This window comes from Pholis gunnellus (genome assembly GCF_910591455.1).
Source record: "Pholis gunnellus genome assembly, chromosome: 12".
In the NCBI taxonomy this organism is placed as follows: Eukaryota; Metazoa; Chordata; class Actinopteri; order Perciformes; family Pholidae; genus Pholis; species Pholis gunnellus.
The window spans coordinates 120,507-141,653 of NC_136539.1; the positions used below are offsets into that span (position 1 = coordinate 120,507).

General features: G+C 41.2%; 1 protein-coding gene across 3 annotated transcripts in view; it reads left to right on the forward strand.

The window, feature by feature from the left end:
- The first annotated feature begins 1,607 nt into the window (after positions 1 to 1,607).
- The window catches only part of pde9aa (phosphodiesterase 9aa), a 50,706-nt gene continuing 31,166 nt past the window's right edge, over positions 1,608 to 21,147 (forward strand). For 2 of the 3 annotated variants that reach the window (XM_079170798.1, XM_079170799.1), the window contains exons 1-5: positions 1,608 to 1,624; positions 9,113 to 9,190; positions 11,944 to 11,987; positions 13,945 to 13,999; positions 15,053 to 15,123. In XM_079170798.1, coding sequence (XP_079026924.1) covers positions 9,150 to 9,190; positions 11,944 to 11,987; positions 13,945 to 13,999; positions 15,053 to 15,123 — 211 coding nt within the window. In that variant the 5' untranslated portion in view covers positions 1,608 to 1,624; positions 9,113 to 9,149. Of the gene's footprint in view, positions 1,625 to 9,112; positions 9,191 to 11,943; positions 11,988 to 13,353; positions 13,373 to 13,944; positions 14,000 to 15,052; positions 15,124 to 21,147 lie in introns of those variants that run through there. The other variant, XM_079170800.1, reaches the window with a different exon arrangement.

A 21,147-nucleotide genomic window follows, 5' to 3' on the forward strand; every position in this document is an offset into this window, starting at 1 on the left:
AAGGTAAGCTGCTGCTCGTGGCTCTGCAACATGTTGGTCAGAGTCAGAGGTTCCGTCTCGGAACGTGCAGAGTCGGCTGGGTTCATGTTGGCCAGATTGTACTGTAAGGATTACAGATACTTGAACCCAAAAGCACAACTCAGAGACAAGAAATACAAGTTAGCTTTTTACTTGTTTTCAGGCAGGGTCAAAACCAGGAGGTCAGTCCGAACAGGCAAACAAATCCAATAAGGGGCAGGCAAAAATCCAAGGTCAAAAACAGGCAGACAGGGTCGGAACAGGCAGAACAAGAACAATATAAAGATACGCTGGAGAACTTGGCACTAACACACAAGACAATCTGGCAGGGAACAAGTGCAAGTGAGGGGACCTAAATAGAGAGGGCTAACGAGGGAATGGGCTGCAGGTGAGATGGGTGTGGAGGACCAGGTGAGGGGAATCAGAGGTGAATGGTAGGATCTGAAATGACAGGAGAGTTAATAAAACAAGCAGACAGGATGAAAACAAACTAATATGAAGGGGAATTCGTGACAATAAGGTCTACAATTCTAACTGCACTTTTCTCACAGCTCATAAGCCTTGTTGCACCACTTTTCTCTGAGCTTGTATGGTAACTTAAGTACAATGCTTCTCATGTTGGATACTGTGTCCAGTTCCTCCATATATTCCATTTCCTCAATAGCATAATCCTGTAGGGATCTTGAATCCTCCGATTTAATGTGGGGCCAGGATAGGGCCTTTTCCATGGAAGCACAGAAGATCTTGTATTCATTTCCAAAGTTTTCCTTTAGTAGCTCTTTAGCTCTCTGGTAGCCTCTATCTGGGGACATGTACTCACAGCTTTTGACTAGCTTTTGTAAACTGCATGCAGAACTACAGCCTCTCTCTGTCGTTGTCTGTTTTATTTTCAATTTATTTTGAATGAATAAAAGACTTATACTCCAGAATGTGTCCGTCAAAGAGCAGAATGCTTACTTGTGGTAATGTAGACAAAAGTTGCTGTTTCACAAGAATCTTTGTCAAGTTGTTTTGATTCTCCAGAATTTTGATCATGTGGTTTTCCTGTGCAGAGCTGGGTGTAAAAGGAATTTGCTGCATTTGTGACTGGGCATTACTGCTGGGCTGATTTATGGCTGACTTTGCTGATTATCTGCTTTTAAATAAAAAATGGAAAATTGACAGTGAGCACCTGCCTTGCTCCTAAATACTGGAACATCCATATAAGGATAAAGCAAACTCTCCGGCTCTTCATCCATTTGTGCACCTGTAGCTGCTGATCCACCAGTTATGACTTCAGCTGCCTCTGCAACAAATACAGGTTTCTGAACTGGGGCTGCATCAGACTGTACATGGTTAAGCATTGACATTTCAGCCTTTTTTAGATTTTTGCCAGTAGTAGCTGCTATTTCTGTAAGTAATCCAGAAAGTTTCAGTAGAGTTTCTCTTCTACGTCTTAGCATTTGTTGCTGCTCTTCAATGGCATGCTTTTCTTGCAACTTTACAGCTTTGGTCATTAAAGCTGCTCGCTCTGCCAAGGATGAGGAGGATGAGGCGGACTTGACAGATTGCCTATCAACATCATTCAAACCACCGTTTGCGTATGGGATCTCACCCTCCTCAAGAGGTAATTCTCTGACTTGAGTGACAGAAGAGGAGACCTCAGCTAAGCTGAATGAACTGGGGTTTACTGTGGCTGAAATCCATTTTGTTACGTTGACAGGAAAGTTACGATTTGTTCATATCTAGGCAGTGGTGGGCTGTCAGGGCCTTCAAGGCCTTCTCTCCTGGCCTAAACAGAATCACAAAGTTATAGCTATTTTATAATTTAATAATTTTTCTTAAATACACTACATGTATTATAATTTATAAAAATATTAACAAAAAGATGACACTGTCTAAAAGAACTGCAAACTCCAAAAATCATTTGAATGTGTTGTGAGTTCTGGTCCCACCTGCATGAAGTACTCCTCCAGCAGGCAGTCGACCCAGGGCTCAGCCACCTCCATGGGCCGCACCTCGTTGGAGATGTCGCAGCACTTGATGAGCACCATCTTCAGCTGCACAGAGCAGAGGGTCAGAGGGCAAAGGTCACCATGAATAGAGGGTTATTAATAGAGGGTTATCCACCTACTGTATGCAAAGCATAACCACATAACCTAACCCTAACCACAGTGGTGGGCCGTCAGGGCCAGCAAAGCCTTCTCTGCTGGCCTTGACAGAATCACAAAATTATAGCTATTTTATCATTTATTCAAAATATTTTTCCCATTAGCTTATTTTCTCATTGCACAGCTACTGCCTTCCTCAGTTGCTCTGCTTCCAGTGCAGCTTGTTTTAAGTAGAGCTTTTATCCAATCAGATTTCACCTCTGTGTCTCTAGGTAAGAAGAGAGGCCCCAGGCCTGCAGACTCACAAGTGAATCCCTTTGCATTTTAAGTGAATGGGGACGATATTGTTGATTGTCATAGTGTTCAACCAATCAGATCTTTAGTTTGACATGTTGGGCATCCTCTTTGACGTGCCAGAGCTGCTAGCTGGCCTACAAGTACGTCAGCATTAACACACAGCTCCGTTTTTAGGAGCAGCACTGCAGTTGGGTGCAGGGTGCGCTGTGATTGGTCAGTGGGCGAGCGTGTGACTATTGTGAAACGAAACTTAACTTGCCAGCAGAGCTTAGTTGGAGGAGTAAGAGTTCAAATTGAAAGATATGGAAGAAATTATGATATTTTTAGGGTTTTGCTTGGTGTAGTTTATTTTTATTTTTTTACCTAGCTTTGTTTTTTCAACACTCAACGGCGGAATAAGGAGGAGAAACGGATTTAGTGGCGGAGTGACTGACAGCGCCTTTTCAGGAAAAGCTGGACATCGTAAGAAATGGTCAGTCAATGCCACAGCTGGCAGCCCTGACTCAGCCAGGAAAAGGATTTGTATGAACGGTATTTCTTGCTGACAGCGTCGGAGAAGCGTTGCACATTTTATGGCTGGGTTTGGAGCTATGCTACGCTAACCTGAGGACACCATAGCATTTGAAAACTTTTGGAGAGACTCGAGTGGATCTACAACTCAACCAACACGTTCGCAGGGAAACAGCTCCACAACCGTGGCACGGCGTGCAGTCTGCCCTGACGTGCGGTCTGCGCCGGCCGGCGGGCGTCCCGGCGGAGGTGGGATCACGGCCCCGCTGCGAACCTGCCACAGCAGACCGGCGAAATACAACTGGGGAGGCTCGACTGTCATCACTGGCGTCCATGAATCGAGAAGGACTACTTACTGGAACTGAAACGATGTACTGGGATTAAACTCTTTAAGTTTCGGTAAGTGACAAACTGCGTTAGTTTTTTTACATAGTAACGTTACTACTGTTCATTTGTCTATCGTGTCATTTTTATGAATAGTATTTGAATGGCTCTGCTCTTATGTGGTGGAATGTGTGGATCCTTTGCTGGATTGATGAGTCATAATGAGGTTATTAGGAGGTAATTCAACTGTAGTAGGACAGCACAGAAGGCCCAGGTATAAAATGCACGGCCCGCCACTGTTATATAGTATATAAAAGTACAGTAAAACAGCTATATGTGCTGCTTCCAAAATCAGAATTGACTTTGGCTGATCTCAGCTGACCTGTACACCAGCCTTGATTTCTCAGGCATACTTCACTCTATCAAAGCCAATTTCTTTTTTAAAAGGACTGCTGACGTGTTGTGATATGATTTGGGAGAGTTTAGGCCTTCGTCTGCATCATTTAAAATCAATAAAAGTGCTTTTTAGGTGAAAAGAAAAAAGGGGAACCTGAATATTTTCAATTTGAGTTGTGTGTAACATTCATCCAGCATTTACCAGTAACATATACAATGATATGTACACAACTTAACAAAGATCACATTTATTTGTGTTATTATGCCATTTAAATTATTCAAATAGACCATGTAGTTAGAGATTTACACTCTCTTGAGTATGGGTATGACATTTTCGAGCAGAGGTCTCAAAATAGGCTTAGGGTTTGGGCAGGATTTCTTGTTGGATAAAAAACATGTTTTGAATTTTGGAAATGATTATGTCTATCTTTTTTCAATAACTTTTGACAAGGCTTTGGAGTTATTGGAAATGTTGGAATCACACAGAAACAATCGTACGCAGCCACCATTGGAATCTAGATCTTTAAGTATCATACTATTCACTACGGAGCCTGTTTGTCACTGGTTCTGACGGCCTTATCTTCACTTCACTTGTCTCTGCTCTGCTGCTCCATGTTCAATGGGCCGGCCTGTTAGCGCTGCACACGGTGAAACAGGAGCGAAGAGGATATTAATGCTGCAGAATGAATACAGAGCAAATACTAACTAGTGTAGCCTGATCTCTACCTGTAAATGTGCAGAGATGCCGGTTTTATACAGAATAAATAGACATGCAAAAAGCAGCATTTAAATGTTTATTTAGTGGAACCTATTACAAGCAGGCCCATAACCTGAATCATAACTTCAGTGCAGTTACACCCAGCTTCTCCTCTGCTGTGTTATTTTGTATACAGATAATTCTTTATCACTGTAACAAGCAGCAAGGTTTCTTTCCACACCTGGAAACACCATATTATTATAGTTATAGCTTTAGGAATGCATGATGACAAAAATGTTAACTTTCATAATAAACATTAAATCTAGTTCAGTGTGGCTTTTTAAAACTGCCAAAGCACACTGTATATAATCTGTACGTGACTAACAGCAACTTTCAGATAGTCACAGAGAGGCTAAGTAGGGGAGATTTAGACTTGCGGACGCGCTGGCTATAAATGATTTCCTGATCCAGTGGTTGAGCTTTGCGTGTTTATTTGTAAACAACAAACGTTGACTCTGGAATACATTCATAGGTCAAACAATGACAATAGTGCTTAACATCGTGAAGTAGCGGTCAACAAAAAATAAGGCTCCCTCTCTCACCCCCTCTCCTTCTAATCCTGCAACTAAACCACTGAACAGCTGATATTGCTTTCCCCAACACCACGTGACTCAATTACCAGAAGTGTACCGGAAGTGACCAAAAAAGGTATAAATGACACAGGCCATACCTGGCTCCTACATAATCCATCGGGCTTAATAATAATAATAATATTTATTTATCCAGAAAGTTTGGCACGCTTCTCCTCACACAGTGTTGCCAACACCTGCGCAAAAAATACATCAACACGTGCGGCCCGATCGGGAATAGTGTGCTAAGTATTTCAGAGAGATTCGCCCAGCGGTTTTCCCGAAAATCCCCAAAAACAGAGCAACATTTCTCCATTCACTTGAATGGGATTTCGGTGTGAAGAGAGCAAAAAAAATGACTTAGGTTTGGGCCCATATTGACTAGCCATACTTTAACGTAGAAACATGATTCAAAGTTTAAAACGTAGAGAAAACGCTGCACTTTATTGAGCCAAATGGGCATTTTGATAGCTAGCACAGTTTCCATTAAGTCAACGTTTAAGTTTCAGGAACATTTTCGGTCCGTTTCAGATTTTATAATGGGTGTGTATTGCACGGAATGTTCAGAACTAGAGTGAGGTCATAACTGTCAGAGTGGAGCAGAGCAGGGAAATATTCTGTGATTTTTCCAAACAAATTGCTCCAGGTCCCACAATGTTTACTCTTTATACACCATTTTTGGCCAAAAAGCTTGGAAATGTTTTGCTGTCGCACACAGATATCATTGGAATCCAACAGACTTACACATTTGGCTCAAAGAGCCGCAGAGCGATATGAACTCCAACCAACTGCTCCATTAGACTCCATGTTAAATATCACCACTCATTTCTCAAAGAAAGCAGATGGTACCAGTTTTGTATATTGCTCTGGAGCTCACATTTTTAACACCACAAACATACAAACCACATCACCGCGTTCGGCAGAGTCTTATCTTTCTCATGGTATCCATATTTTGGCACTAAGACTCCTTCCTTTTGTTAAAAGGAGGCAGCGGTCTGTCTGTCTGTCTGTCTGTCTGTCTGTCTGTCTATCTGTTTGTCTCTGTCTGTCTGTCTCGTTCTCTCTCTCCCTCTCTCTCTCTCTCACACACACACACACACACACAAACACACACACACACACACACACACACACACACACACACACACACACACACACACACACACACACACACACACACACACACCTGTCATTTAATAACCTGTGTATGTGTCAAACATTATGATTCTGTCTCCTCTCCCCTCTCTCACCCACCCAGTCCCCCCCTTTCAATATAAAAGCCTCACAAATACAAGATTCAATCCAAGAGTATGAATCTAAAATTCAGAAACGAGAGAAGCGATATCTCAATTGAACCTGAATGACACTACCGGTAACATTGGCGTGTGTATATATATTGCGACGTCTTCGGGCAGTAGCAGCCACACTGTCAAAATTTCCTGTGGAATTTTCCAGTTACCCTTTACAGTTTATGAGCTGCTATGGTTGCTCACTCTTGTATTCATTATTTGTGCAATACTAATAGGAACATAATCTTAATACACTTGTGTCCCCATTAGCTTCACATAGTGGTTGTTGTCCTGCTGTTCTGGGATTGAGGATTAGACATCCGGGTGGGATGATGGGGCCTGACTTCCATTTAGGAAATGTTTATGCATTGTATTCAGGCCTGCATGATTAGATTCAGACTGTTTCATTTCATAATTTTGACGACTTTTTAATTTTATTTTTGTTTTGCCCCAAGACCTCTGACTTGAAACCCATTATCATACACATGTCATCCCTGTAACTCAATAAAAGGATCAAATGTCAGACAGTGGTGGGCTGTCAGGGCCAGCAAGGCCTTCTCTGCTGGCCGAAACAGAATCACAAAGTTATAGCTATTTTATGATTGAATAATTTTTCATAAATACACTACATGTATTCTAATTATTTTCACCATTAGCTCATTTTCTCATTGCACAGCTACTGTCTTCCTCAGTTGCTCTGCTTCCAGTGCAGCTTGTTTTAAGTAGAGCTTTTATCCAATCAGATTTCACCTCTGTGTCTCTAGGTAAGAAGAGAGGCCCGATGCCCTCTAGGTAGACTTTGCAGATTAAAGTATATGGCGACGATATTGTTGATTGTCATAGTCTTCAACCAATCAGATCTTTAGTTTGACATGTTGGGCGTATTCTTTGACGTGTCAGAGCATTCTCTGTAGACTACAAGTACGTCAGCATTAACGTGCAGCTCAGCATTAACGTGCGCCGTCATTGGTCAGTGGGCTAGTGTGACTGTTGTGAAGCTGAAGCAGCTAGCATAACTTAGTAGGAGTAGTAAGAGTTCCAAGTTGAAAGATATGTAAGAAGTTATGACATTGACATGACATCTTTAACGCTTTGCTTGGTGGAGATTCTTTTTTTTTACCTAGCTTTGTTTTTTTAACACTCAATGGCTGAAGGAGGAGAAACTGATTTGGTGGCGGGGTTACTGGCAATGCCTTTCTGGAGAAAAACATTCATTTTTCTTTTGTGTCATTTTTATGATATGGTTAATATTGTTCCCTCTGATGTGAATAATATTTGAATGGCTCATGCTCTTCAGTGTGTGGTGGAATACGTGTTTTAGCGCTAATATTATTCAAACGTATTGTTCGGTTTGTAAGCCTCATACCGAATGGTTTAATATGAATATGTGTATTGTTACACCCCTAGAAACAAATAATAACCGTAGCTGTGGCGTCATAATGAGGTTATTAGGAGGTGGTTCAACTGTAGTAGGACAGCACTGAAGGCCCAGATATAAAATGCACGGCCCGCCACTGTTGTGAAGACAGGTGGAGTTAATAGTCTCACTTTGTTTTTATTAGATTTCGGTCAGTCTAGTTTTCTGTTTTATTGTTTAATATATTAACTTTTAAAGCTAGGGTTGGTAATCTTGAGAAATTAGAAAGAGTTCACTAAATTTTAAAAAGTTCTAAATCGAAAACACCCAGCCCAGTATTGCCAACTCTTTTCCAATGAAAGTAGCTAGCAGCAGTAGCTCCAAAAGTTTCTAAATCTATAGCGAGAAGGTCGCCAAGTCAGCAACACTGACTGCCAATCTCTTCAAACCTCCCTCCAAAGACGCCCCCCCCCCCAAATTATCATTGTGAACAGGGTTTGAGTTAATGGAGGGCATGAGGGATATGTGCCCCCTCTCGTCTATATATCCCCCCCTTCATAGTGATTAATGCTATTTCACCAATCGACCATACCTACAATTAGAATTTGTTTAACAACAATGTGAGAACAGTCTACAATGCAAACAACAATAAAATCACTGGACTTTCAAAGTCAGCAGTCGCACTTATGTGACAAGAGAGAGGATATTGCCACTAACGTCTTCATGCTGAACAGTCTGTTGTTCATCTCAGTAAATAGACCAGGAGTTGCCTCCTTCCTGTCTGGAGATTTACAGAGATGTGGGGAAAAGAGGGGCAACAGATGCAGATGACCCCTCTACAGGAAAACAGAAAAAGAAGACAGAACACTGTCATCAAAGCAGCTGTTTTCTTAGTCTAAGTAGGCATATACTGTAGCCTACTTATTGTTGTGTTCACAAAAATGTTTTTGGAAGAAGTTTACCAACCCTAAAATGACTTGTTCTGGTCAGATGTTACAACATTTGAGTGGATTTTTTTGTGGCAGACTAATGTTGCATTCGTAGAGCTGTATGCATGTTAGCATTGTCATTGTGAGCATGTTAGCATGCTGACACTAGAATTAGGCTCAAAGCACTGCTTTTTTTCTTAAAAACTTGTTAAACAGGGAAGTGAAACCCCCAAAAAACATTCCTTTATATGTTGTACCTTGTGTCATTCACTTCTCAAGAATTATTAAACTGACAAAAAAGTTGTCTCCATGTTGTCATCGAAGCAGCATCAATGTAGCATTTGTTTTGTTATTGATCTACAGACATTGCTAATGATCCCTTTGTGCCCAGACAACATTGATTTTCAGTGTTGTGCTCAACAACACATGAGGATGGATGTTTTGCCCTGATGGAAGATTGGAACTGGGCCATATGCATTATATAGGGATATTACTTAAGAGAAACTTATTTTGCATTCATGCAGCCTTACACATGGCTTCTAGTCAAATTGAAACATGTATTTTGTCTTCATGCAGGAACACTAATCTGTCCCTGCTGGATTCTTCTGGAGCCATGGTGTCCATCGACCCCACCATGCCACACAACACAGAGAGGTATTGGAAAGTCTGCATCCCACTGATGTCTTAATTGATAAATTGATTATTTGATAGAACATTTGTTCAGTTCACCTGCTGGCTGTTTGATTGAAAGACACATTCGCTGATTGGCTGTAAATTCCGGTGTCCCCTACTCCTTCCTCCTTAGCTGTTAACATATTGCTACAATGAGCTGCCATGAAATGTGATCTTTATGTTTGCATTAGAAGCCACCCTGAGTTTACCTGGAGCCTTTTAATTCATAAGTATTTAGAAATACAGCTCACAGTAAATAAGCCTAATCATTTGTTAACGCTTTTTATCATTCACAACATAATGTACCACTATTGACTTTCTTTGGCAAAATGTTCTCCTGCAGAGAGCTTGTCAGTAAACCACTAACACTGCCAACATTTGATTGGCCTTACAGTAGTCTTCCTATGGTGAAGATCTGGATTCTACATATTGTGTTTTTAAGTATATATTTGTGTTTCTAATTACTAATTATCAAGGACAGTTTATTCCACCATTTATTGCTGCTCATGCAAATGTTTATCTCAAAATCAGCGATAACAAACCTCAAAAAGATTTGGCTCATGTAACGGCAGCCAGTATTTCCTCACATAGAGGATTTCTTACAATGTGCTCATTTTTGATTTTCTGCTTTTAACTATTCTAAAGGTTATCTGATAACAGTGTCTAAAACAAGATTGAGCAGAGAACCAGCAATATAAATATATAAATTGTTTTTGTACTTTTGATTCTCCTGCATGTTATCTGGGGACAATTATGCATGTCGACCAATATCTTCTTTGTTTTTAGTTCTTTCACTAAGAAGCACACTAAATATTTACAATGGGCTTTACTTTAAGATGTAAAGCTTATCGCAGTTGAGCTATTGATTTACCTCCAAAGCAGCAGAGGCACTAGTGTAGACCCACACTGGAAAGTAAGAAATATATTATATTACTTTGAATTAACAATATTTAATAGAATAGAATTTGCAACAAGTAACCCAAGAAGTCTCTCTGAACTCTGTTAAGACAGAAGAAATATGATGCAGGCAGAAGTATAATGATGACATAAGAGCAGTTGGGTTTCATTCTCTACAGAGCTTATGTCTGTAGTTAGAGGCCAAAGTGCCCTCCATGATTCAACTTTTAAAGCAAATTAATTAACATCACATCTTGCACTAAAGTGGGGATTCAGAGATACGTGCCCAAGAAAAAGAAAGCTATTTGCTGGACCGTGGTGGAGCAGAATTCCCCAGGCAGGAATCCAGAGGGCCGTCTCTGGAGGGTGACCAGGAGGCTGGAGAGATGAGTGAAGCAGGTCTGGAGGACGACCAGGAGGCAAGACCAAAAAGCTTGACCCCTCTGACGGCTGGCAGCAAATCCGGAACCCCTCTGGAGGCCGGCATGGAGACTTAAGATCAGAAAAAACAGCTGGCACCAGAAAACTTGGCTCTGGCATGGGGCAGGCTGCTGGACCAGTTTGCTGGAGATCTGGACCAGATTCAGACAACTGGAGTTCAGGATTGGACTCTGGCAACTGGAGTTACCACACTGGAAGACGGCCATGGAGACGGGACCACATTGGAGGCCTGCCACGGAGACAGGACCACACTGGAGGACGGACACATTGATGGTACCCTATTGGAGGACTGCCTCTGGGATGGGACCAAACTGGCAATGATCTGCCTGCAGCGGGCTGGTCGCTGTCGGATGCCCCACTGGAGTTGAGCTGAAGGAGTTTATGGTGAACCTGCATGATTTCGTCTGATTTGACAAAGAATCAGACCCAGTTGCACTGATGACAAGCATGAAGAATAACTAGAAATAGACAAGGTTCTTGCTAATGGTCTGGAGCCGGGGATCGGACCACGGATCTTCCAACTAGTGGACAACCTGCTCCACCTCCTGAGCCACAGCCTTCACAAGAGATCATGAATCATCTCTTGGCAATCATCTCCATAAACAGCACATGACATGATCATGTTTTTCAGAAGAGAAGACAACAAGTCACTTTTAGTCATTGTGTATATTATTGAGATTAGGTTAGATTAGAGCTTTAAGTCAATACTGCACCTTTTTTTCCTGAAGACCAAAGATGACACATCCAGTTTCATTTTTGGAGTGGAATTTTCCCAAGTTACTGTTTGGTAATTTAGAATGACCTTCAGAGATACTACAGCCGTCTAGTCCTATCCAAATTTTCCACTTTGACAAGAAAAAAAAATGTGGACTGACCAAATTCTCCCAGTTACTCAACACACATGCAACCTAGAACCTGTCCATGGAGCCTAAATAGAATGGTCCTTTAATGTAAATGATGATCTGGTCTCATTAGACAAAACACTTGATACACTCCGTTCCCAAAGTTATAGACACACACATTCACAGTCAAACACATACACACAAGCACACACTGATAAGGGAGGACACTTTAATAGGTGTGTGTGTGTGTGTGTGTGTGTGTGTGTGTGTGTGTGTGTGTGTGTGTGTTTCTGCACGCTTGTCTGTATGTTTGCTATTTTATCTAAGGGTGAAATCTGAAACCCTTTATTTGAGTGTTGGTAATCTTCCTCGTAAACAGTGGAAGTGCGTGGAATGTGCGTTTGTGTGTGTGAGCATGTGTGTCTGTGTTCCCACTTGAATTAGTAAGTGGGAGGAAGAGTACAGCGTGTCAGCTTAGAGGACAGATGGGGAATTTATTTCAGCTTCACACCACCTCTGCTCTCAAACTAACCTGTGTGTCCGGTTGTGTTGAAGGTCACCGTATCGAGTGGTGCCTATGACTGGAGGACAGCTAGCTGGTGAGTTCCAGGGACTACACACACACACACACACACACACACACACACACAAATTCACTCAGAGAGAGTCAAAAGATGACATAAAATTTGAGTGTAGTGTGTAGAAATTATTTACATAAGAAGTTCAATTCAATTCAGTTCAATTCAATTTATTTTGTGTAGCCCAAAATCAGAAATTTTCCTCAGAGGTTTTTACAATTTGTACACATACGACATCCTCTGTCCCGGGACCCTCACATCGGAACAGGAAAAACTCCCCCAAACAAAATTGTAATTGTTATGATTAGCAGTTACACAAGCAATTTAACAGTGTTAAATGTGGAAAACAACAGTCATCACCCCTGTCCTAAAGAATATAATGATTTCAGACTGGTTGCATTGACCCCATTGATGATGAAATGTATGGAAAGAATTATGGGGCGCAGGCCCACAGTTAGACCCACACCAACTGCATACAGACACCACAGAGGCACTTATGATGCAATCAATAGTATAGTGTACTTGGTACTGAACATCCCAAGGCCTGTGCCACACTATTGTTTGTTGATTTCAGTTCCACATTTAACATCCTGCAGCCTCACATATTACACTGAATCAGCTTAACATCAACCCATTCATAACTTGAATGTATTTTGCTTTAACATTATGAAGTAAATGTTGAGTGCACAATGTAATGACTATAAAAGAGTGACACCATTTGCGTTTTGATTTTTTCCCTATAAGCCTCCCTTTTTACAATCTCCCATGGAATTGAAGGCTCCATTTATGACATAAATGAACTGCGTCAACCATTGAGCAACCATTGAGGATCTGTTTCCACTTTAAAGAAACTCCATGGTCACTTTGGAAGGCTGGAAAAATGTGGATGATTTGACATGTAGGCTTCATACCAAATACACCACATCTGAAGATGAAACATCCTATTTTTTACCAGTAATACTCAGTAAACATAATATTTTGGGGGAAATTTCGAATAAACTAACTAAAATAATTCATCATGTTTTATGTGTTGTCTGAGAGTGACAATCCAGTCCTCTTAGTCACTCCAGTTTAACTGGCTTAATTAATCACAGAGAGGATTTTTTAACAACCGTCTGCAGTGACCTGTGACCCTCTCACAGAACATGGAATGTGAGTGACACAATGTACAAACTACTACTGACCGACAATATCTGCTTTTTTTACAATTTCTTGTAGCTGTTAGTTTATTGGCCCATGGTGTTGAACTTTGTCCACGATAGTGGAGCTGTTGGCCAATGGCAGGGCTTTGATAGTGTGTCCAGCCTGTTGTTATTGTGTGGGAAGAGGAATCAGAAGTGGCTTGTTAACACATCAAGCTGTCAGCCGGTTCCTATCCACTGCAGTCGCTCTGTTGATCACCGAGGGTGAGACCAGAGGGAAAGAGGCACATTTGATTTCTCTTTTCTCTTCTCACTCTTCTGACTCTGCCATCTGTTGCTTTGGCCATCTGATGCTCTCCGACTGACTTACATAACCTCTGCATGTGTTCATGTATCTGTGAGCCAGTGTGTTTCACAGGACTGTTGATACACAGCTCCACTAGTTTCTATTGTATTTTGATTGACATATTCTACCTCAGTGGATCCATCTGTTTACCCTAGACTCCTGTGTGTGTGTGTGTGTGTGGACCATTTTTGGACTATAGAGGCAGGGGAGGCGAACACCCCACTTGGTGCCATCATGTTCAAAAGAAACTTAGCTAAGACGTGACAACGTGCCCTGATGGGCCGTTCCAGGGAAAAACTGAGATGTGGTTCCATACAGGCTGCGCTACATGCTAGAAAACTTTCTGCGTGCTGGTGCAGTTTTTATTTAATGTGCTTGCCCCTGCCCCTCAGACAGCCTGTCACTGGTGTGGACCAACAGTCTGTTGACAGTGTGTGTGTGTGTGTCTGTGTGTGTGTATAACAAAGCTCCACGCTTGCTTTCTCCTCAGATAAAGAGGAACTCTTTCAGAATGTACTGACGCAAGTAGCAGAGCAGTTTTCAAGGTAAGCAGCTGGCTGCTCACACAGCGGTAGAGCTTCACTGTTTACTCATTCATCTGCTGCAATTATTGTGGAGATATTACTTGAGCATATTTTCTCATGTTTATATATTAACTACTCATTAAGTCATAGTCATTTATTTAGCTTCTATTACTCTCTTTTGTGTTTCTTCCTTTTCTTTTCATCAGGTTGCTAATTCTTGTGAGTTTTTTCTAGTATACTGTCAATTTTGGGTGTCAGGACAAAACCTTGCATCTCCAATACATGATAAAAACAACCTGTAGCTTGATGATGATATACCTTTTGATTCATGCAACTGCTTTTTAAAACTATTTCATAATCCCAAGAGGCAGGAGGACTGCCTCAAGTTATATCTTCTTAAGAGTTGCAAGGTTTTCACCCAGCAGCTGCAACATGTGAATATTACTGTGTCTTGTGGTGTTGCTGTCTGTAGTGTGTGCAGATTGTTTGCTCTTTTCACTAACCTTCGACACTCAGGATTTAGAGCTCCTTCTCTTCTTCAGCTCTCGTATCATGTTTTTTCTGTGATACATACTTACACAGGACGGTTCAAAGGGAGCAATGCAGCTGGACATTAGACCATTGTTGCTAGTTGTGTGTCACATACAGTGCAGCCACAGATTTGTCTGCAGTATTGTGGAGAATGAATTGGCAGATATGATATAAAGTTATATCATTTCGTCTGATAGAATCCTTTGTCAGTAGTTACAGCTACTGTGATGGCACTATTAGAGTAATTACAAAAACTTATGAGAATTGTTTGTAAGGCTGCAATCATTATTTCCGCTTTTGACTAATCTGTGATTCTAATTTCTTATTTTTTAACAATAAAAATAAGAATTCAGTTTGAGATCCTAGAACCTACAAATGTTTTTAATTTGTATTTCATGACCTAAAACATTTAAATATCAAATGCCAACAACAAGCTGTACCACGTATTCCGGGTATTGTTGTGTCATGGAGACAGATTCAGATCCATACTCTCTCTTTACTGATTTCTCATTCTCTGTCTCATCTGTGGCCATCTGTCCGCAGGGCGTTCAAGATCAACGAGCTGAAGACAGAGGTCACAAACCGTCTAGCCATGTTGGAGAAGAGAGTAGAGCGTAAGTCTGTTCCCACCACCTCACTGTCAAATATACATATTCATATATCATATTTATATGCTTACAAACATCAGAAATATTTACTGGAGAAAATAAATACAGTTTTTTTTGTATCAACTACTAAAGACTTCTAATCTCAGAAGGGGTGTTTATTAATTGAGATTAATGGATGGGTTTGATTCATTATCACTTTCATGTGAAATATGCATTTCCTAACTTCCTAATGTTCAGTCAATCAAAAGTCCTCTGATATAATAATGTCCAAGGTAATTCAGTGACTCTGCTCAGTTACAGATATACTGACGAACACATGCTTTTTGTTAGGGAAACTCATCATCATTTACGTGTTCCGCATTGCCCCAAAATAAGTGTTTCATGTTTATCCAAATAAGGTACTTCTTGTTGTTTTAGCAAAGAATAATAATATCAAAATAATTCATATTAAATTGTTGGGTAAAAATTGGATTCTAAAAATATTTGCATTCACAATTATGTAGGGGTTGGTTAAAATCATTTAAGCAAGTACATTTTCCTGTGAAAATTGTTTCTGTGGATATCATCATTGATGACGGAGGTAATTTGTATAATTATCTTATTCCTTTGAGTCTGAATGCTGTTGGTTTATGTCTATATATTGGGCGTGACTCAGTGGAAGAGCAGGGTCGTCCTTCAATCAGAGGATTGGTGGTTCGATCCCCGACTCCTCTAGTCCATGTTGATGGGCAAGACACTGGGCAAGCTGTTCCTGTGGTGTATGTATAGGTGTGAATGTTAGATAGTCCTGATGGGCAGGTGGCACCTTACATGGTAGGTCCTGTCATCAGTGTATGAATGGGTGTGAATGGGTGAACATGTAGTGTTAAAGTCGGTAGACTAGAAAAGACTATACAAGTACAGTCCATTTACCATACTGGTCATGGGATACCTGGGTATGAGGGGGGTTAAGAAGAATAGGTAGGTTGTACTGTTTTTTATTTTCTCATATCACACAGAAAATCAAATGCATATTCCTACCTTTATCTGACAGTTTAAAATGCAGAGAGAGACAGAGGATATGGGGAGAGAGAGGGTTATGACATGGAACTGGTTCTATGGTATGCTTCCCACAGTGTTTTAGACATAATGTAGGGGCTTTCTGACAGCACCAATGTTCTGGATGCAGGTAAATGCATGAGCATAGGCAGTGCAGTAAGATGCAGATAACCAAGTCATTCATTACATCGAATTGGAGACTTGCTTAGCTTAGTCTTTTAACTCATTAACTCAGTGGCACGAACAGTGCAGTAACAGTAAAAAGTCACACCCACAATGCATGGTAAACACTGACCGTCAGTCGCGCCAACTTCTGTCTGTACAGGAAGCCGTGCTTCCAAGAGAAGGTTCAATAGGTTGCTTTTGTCTTTACAACAGCAGCAACGGTTCTGTTTCTTGATTTCACAGAGTTCACTCTAGCTATTAGATAAGTTACAGCGCGGGTTATGTGGTCTGCTAACCCTCCTCCAGAGGCTGTTGACCTCATGCTGTTATTAGCATCTACTGAACATTGACCACATTTTAACCTGTTGAGACCAGAAAGGAACATGTCATCTTCACACTTACATCCACCCGGGGGTCATGCACCGATGCCCTTTTCTCCTCAGCTGTCCATTATCAGATTCCATGTTTTTGGCATTTCAACTGCTCACTATGCTGCACCAGTTTGCCTGGTTTGTACCTGCATGTCTGATGGCATCTTGGCACTCAATATAGATGTGTCAGTTCTCTCAAGATAATAGCCAGCTATAAAATATGATCAATAAAGGTGTTGTGATAGCCAGGCTCGCTACGCTGTCCTGCCATCATGTTTTTTTATAATATAGATCTCAGTGTTCTCCACAGGTCAGCTGCTATAGTAATTACCCACAGGAACATTTAATCAGTGATGGTTTTGCAATCATTACATCCTTCCTAGTAAGGCTGTGATTAAAGGTCAATTTGAATATGTGAGTTGTACATCGAGTCAGAGTTTTTTACAAGCAACGAAAATCGGGCAGAGATCAGCAACGAAACTCTCAGATTTGTGTAATTATTCCATGTTTGCACTAGACATGGTCAATTTCATGCCACGATTATCCTGGCCAAAATAATTGCGATTCAGGATATTATCCCATAATACTAGTTTGCACATGCTCAGTAGCGATGTACAGATCAGGTAGTGCATGATACATGTTGTAGTTGTTCCTGTGTAGCATCAATGAGCTGATTCATTATAAGATAACGAGACATCTGATTGGTGCATAGACTTGCATACTCACCAATACCCAATCCAGCATTTTAGGCTGCATCGGAGGCATTTCCAATACCGTTATCGGAACAACTCTGCAAGGATTACAATGATACTATATACAACACCATCAAATGATGAAGTTCAGTGATGTTGTGAGGAGCAGCATCTGAGAACCGAGGCTAGACTTGCATATATGTTGTGTAGAGTTTAAAAAGCTTAAAGAGTAACTGTAAGCTTTAAACTAAATGATATAACTGTGATTTGATGAAACACATCAATGCTGGTGTTAATATCAATTATTTTTACCAAATTCATAAAATTGGCATTGCATGGTTGAAAATGGCTGAGAACACATCTACAGTTTAAATGAGCCCTAATCTTGAAGACCAATTCTGAGATAGAGTCGACTGTTTTGAACCAATCTACTTCATGAAGTGAAAGAATGCTAACGCCCTGTAATCAGACCCCTCCTCCCCACAGTGTCTATCGCTTTTCACTTTGTCGTTAACCACAGTGTAGCATTACAATCACAGCACCACACTGTCTGTTCTGTCCTTTCTGTGGACTGGAAATCAAGCTATCAACACATTACAACCTCTGGTGAATCAAAGTGAATGACTGATTATCTGGAAAGAGCAATGTGCTTTCCTACACGTGTGTGTGTAGATGAGGCAGTGTGGTGTGTCATTATTGTCAAACCCTAACCCCGTATGATATACTGTAAATTCATCAAAATCAATGCCCCTTGCCATGTCGCTATTTTAATTTTACAAACTACTGTGGCTGTCATTTGTTGACACTGCGTTCAAGCTTTTGTCATACAGAAGTGGGCGTGGTTTCATCTCTTAGCCCCATGCCCACTTTTTTTGCATTTTTCAAAATGATGCAGTGTACTTATGCTAAGACCTGGTGGTGTAGTAACACTTAAAGACTTTTGTTCATCAACCCTGACAATACAGTGACTGTTAAGAGTAAAACAATATTCAAAATGACCTTAACAACATAGCTCAATGGGGCAAGATACGATATTGCGAGCATTTTGATTGCATCTTAACATGGCGAAGGTGCTAACAGCTTAAGTGCTGAGAGAGCTAACAGTGTTTACCTGAGGGGGGACTGGGTGATGGATTACATCGTTGGAATATGTTCTATTTATTTAAAATGGGCCATGTGCTGTTCTGAGGCTTATGACTGGCCAGGATTACTTCTGTTGTGCTGTTAAACCAACAAACAATGTATGAAATACATTGGGATATGGTAGCCTGGATTTTGTGGATAACATAATCAGACAGGAAGGTCTGTTTTTGTCTAATCCTGCAGATCAAGTGCCTGACTCATCACAATGATCCAATACATCTAAGTTGATAAATATTGATTTTTGGATCAATAGAAATCCAATATTGCCATAAGTTGGAGCAGTCCTTGTAGTATTTTGCAGCACTGTCCACAATGGCTGTAAACACTGAGAAATATTAACGAATAGGCTCAGATTTATGTCTATCTTAAAGTTAATGCTTGTCACCAGTGCCACCAGTTCGGATTGCACACAAAATCAGACAAAGTCATGCAGGTCAACCAAAAACTACTTCAGCTCAGACTCCAGCGGGGCCTCCGGCAGCGACCAGCCTGCCGCAGACAGACCCACATCTGGCTTCACTGCAACCTTCGACCTGCCGCAGTCAGAAGACCAGGCTGGAGTAGAAGAGATCAGCGCCCGGCAGCAGCGTCTCCTTCTCTGGCCAGGAGCAGAGCTTTTCCTCTTTGCTCCTCCGGTCCCCGCTGGGAGCCAACACCAACACCATCTTATTGGAAACCCAAGCCGTATGGCTGGAGGGAAGGGAGGCACAGGAGAACCAGGACTGAGCGGGGCAGACTGTCAAACCCTGTTGCAGTAAAATGAGAGGTTTTCTAAAGGAAGTCAGATTTTCTGAAACACTACCACTTTTTACCACAGGTACCGCCTGAATCAACTTAAAATGAAAATTCCTTGTAGTAAGTTTAAAGAAGTATTTCACCGCTGGAAAGCGTAGGCTTTTCATAAACCTAGGCTGTTTATGCAATAAAAAGGCACAAATTGAAATTGGTGCTACATGACCAGAGAAAACAAGAGAAGGGCTGTGGTATTCCTTTCCTCAAAAGGTAGAAAACCTTCAACAACCAGAATGCCCTGGGCTCTTTGCACCATTATCCTCACCGCCTCGGTGCTGGCAATTAGAAAGGAAGTAAAACATTGTTCACTTGCAAGTACCACCTACATTGTTATGATAAAAAGCTGATCCAAGGTGTCCATTTGATATGATAAAACTCACATGCCAAGACATCCCTTCCTGTGCCCTGTGAAAAAATGGGGAACAAATCCACAAAGTCCTAGTTCTGTGCAAATATGTGTTCTAATGTTGAGCCGAGGCGAATCCAAGGCTTTAGCGGTCAGTTGGTATCTTAGTCCTGGCTGTCATGTACGTGTATTGCCAGTGTTTTGTCTCTGCATGCAAAAACTGTGTGGAAACATGAAGAAAAAATGGTGTACTAAGAGAGTGTAACTTAACTACTTAAGACACCCACTTGAATTCTGTAAAGGGATATTTCTGATTTGTTTTAAATGGGGTTGTATGAGGTACTTATCCATAGTCAGTGTAACAATAACACAAACTAACTAACCGATTGAGCCAACGGTGACCAGTAGCTCTCATGTACTGCGAGGTAAAAATATTGTTTATAGGTTATCTATGAGAGCATAGATAACGGCTTCAGTTCCCCATCAGAAAGGGATAATATTCTAAATATAGCGTACTCTTAAACTGTTGTAAAATACGTTTTGCTGCTTCTCCAGTCCACAGCAGTACATTGCATTGCTCTCATGCTGGCATTCCTGTTTCTACTAACTCCATCTACTGTAAAACACTGACAATGGATAAGAATCTCATAGAAACCCACTTCAAAAAATACTATCCCTTTAGGATTTTGCTCAAATCACAATTCTTAGCAAATCTAAACTACATTTTTAAGGTGAGTCTTAAAAGATGTAAAACACTGACAGCATCTTAGGATGGATCTAGTTACAATTACTAATAGAGGCTGGCAGAGGAATAAAGTGTCAAGTCAGATAACCATGGTGTATTCACATAATCATAATCAACACCTACATTACAGCCATTTAGCAGAGGCTTTATCCAAAGCTACTTACAATTCAGATTCTATCACAGTTCTACACCGTAGGCACAGTTACGGGAGCAATTTTTGAGGTTAAGTGTTTTGCTCAAGTAGACATCGACATGCAACTAGTGGAGTCAGAGCCGGGGATCGAACCTCCGATCCTCTGATTGAAGAACGGCCCTGCTCCCCACTTAGCCACACTGCCAAAATCACACTGACACATGACACACTGTAACACGTGTTACAGTGTGTGTAGGTGTGTATTATGGTGTGAAAGAAGCACCTACACACCTGCTTGTTGGTGTTTCTGTGTGTAACGCATCATGCGTCCCCCCAGACTTCATTTCCCATCAATTTACAAACACAAGACTACACTTACAGGCTGGCAGCCTTTTTGACCGACGTCTCCTTCTGTCTCTTACTCTTAACTGCATGTGTTTTGCCAGGTGATGCAGCTACAATTTCATAACAGCCCCCCCACGTGCTGACCCCTTCAGTCACCATGACAACCTAACCTGAGTTTACTTTGGTCACCATGGTGATATTTCCAACTCTGCTCTTCTTCTAAAGCAATGTGATTTTGAAGTGATCAACAGGTGTGGTCT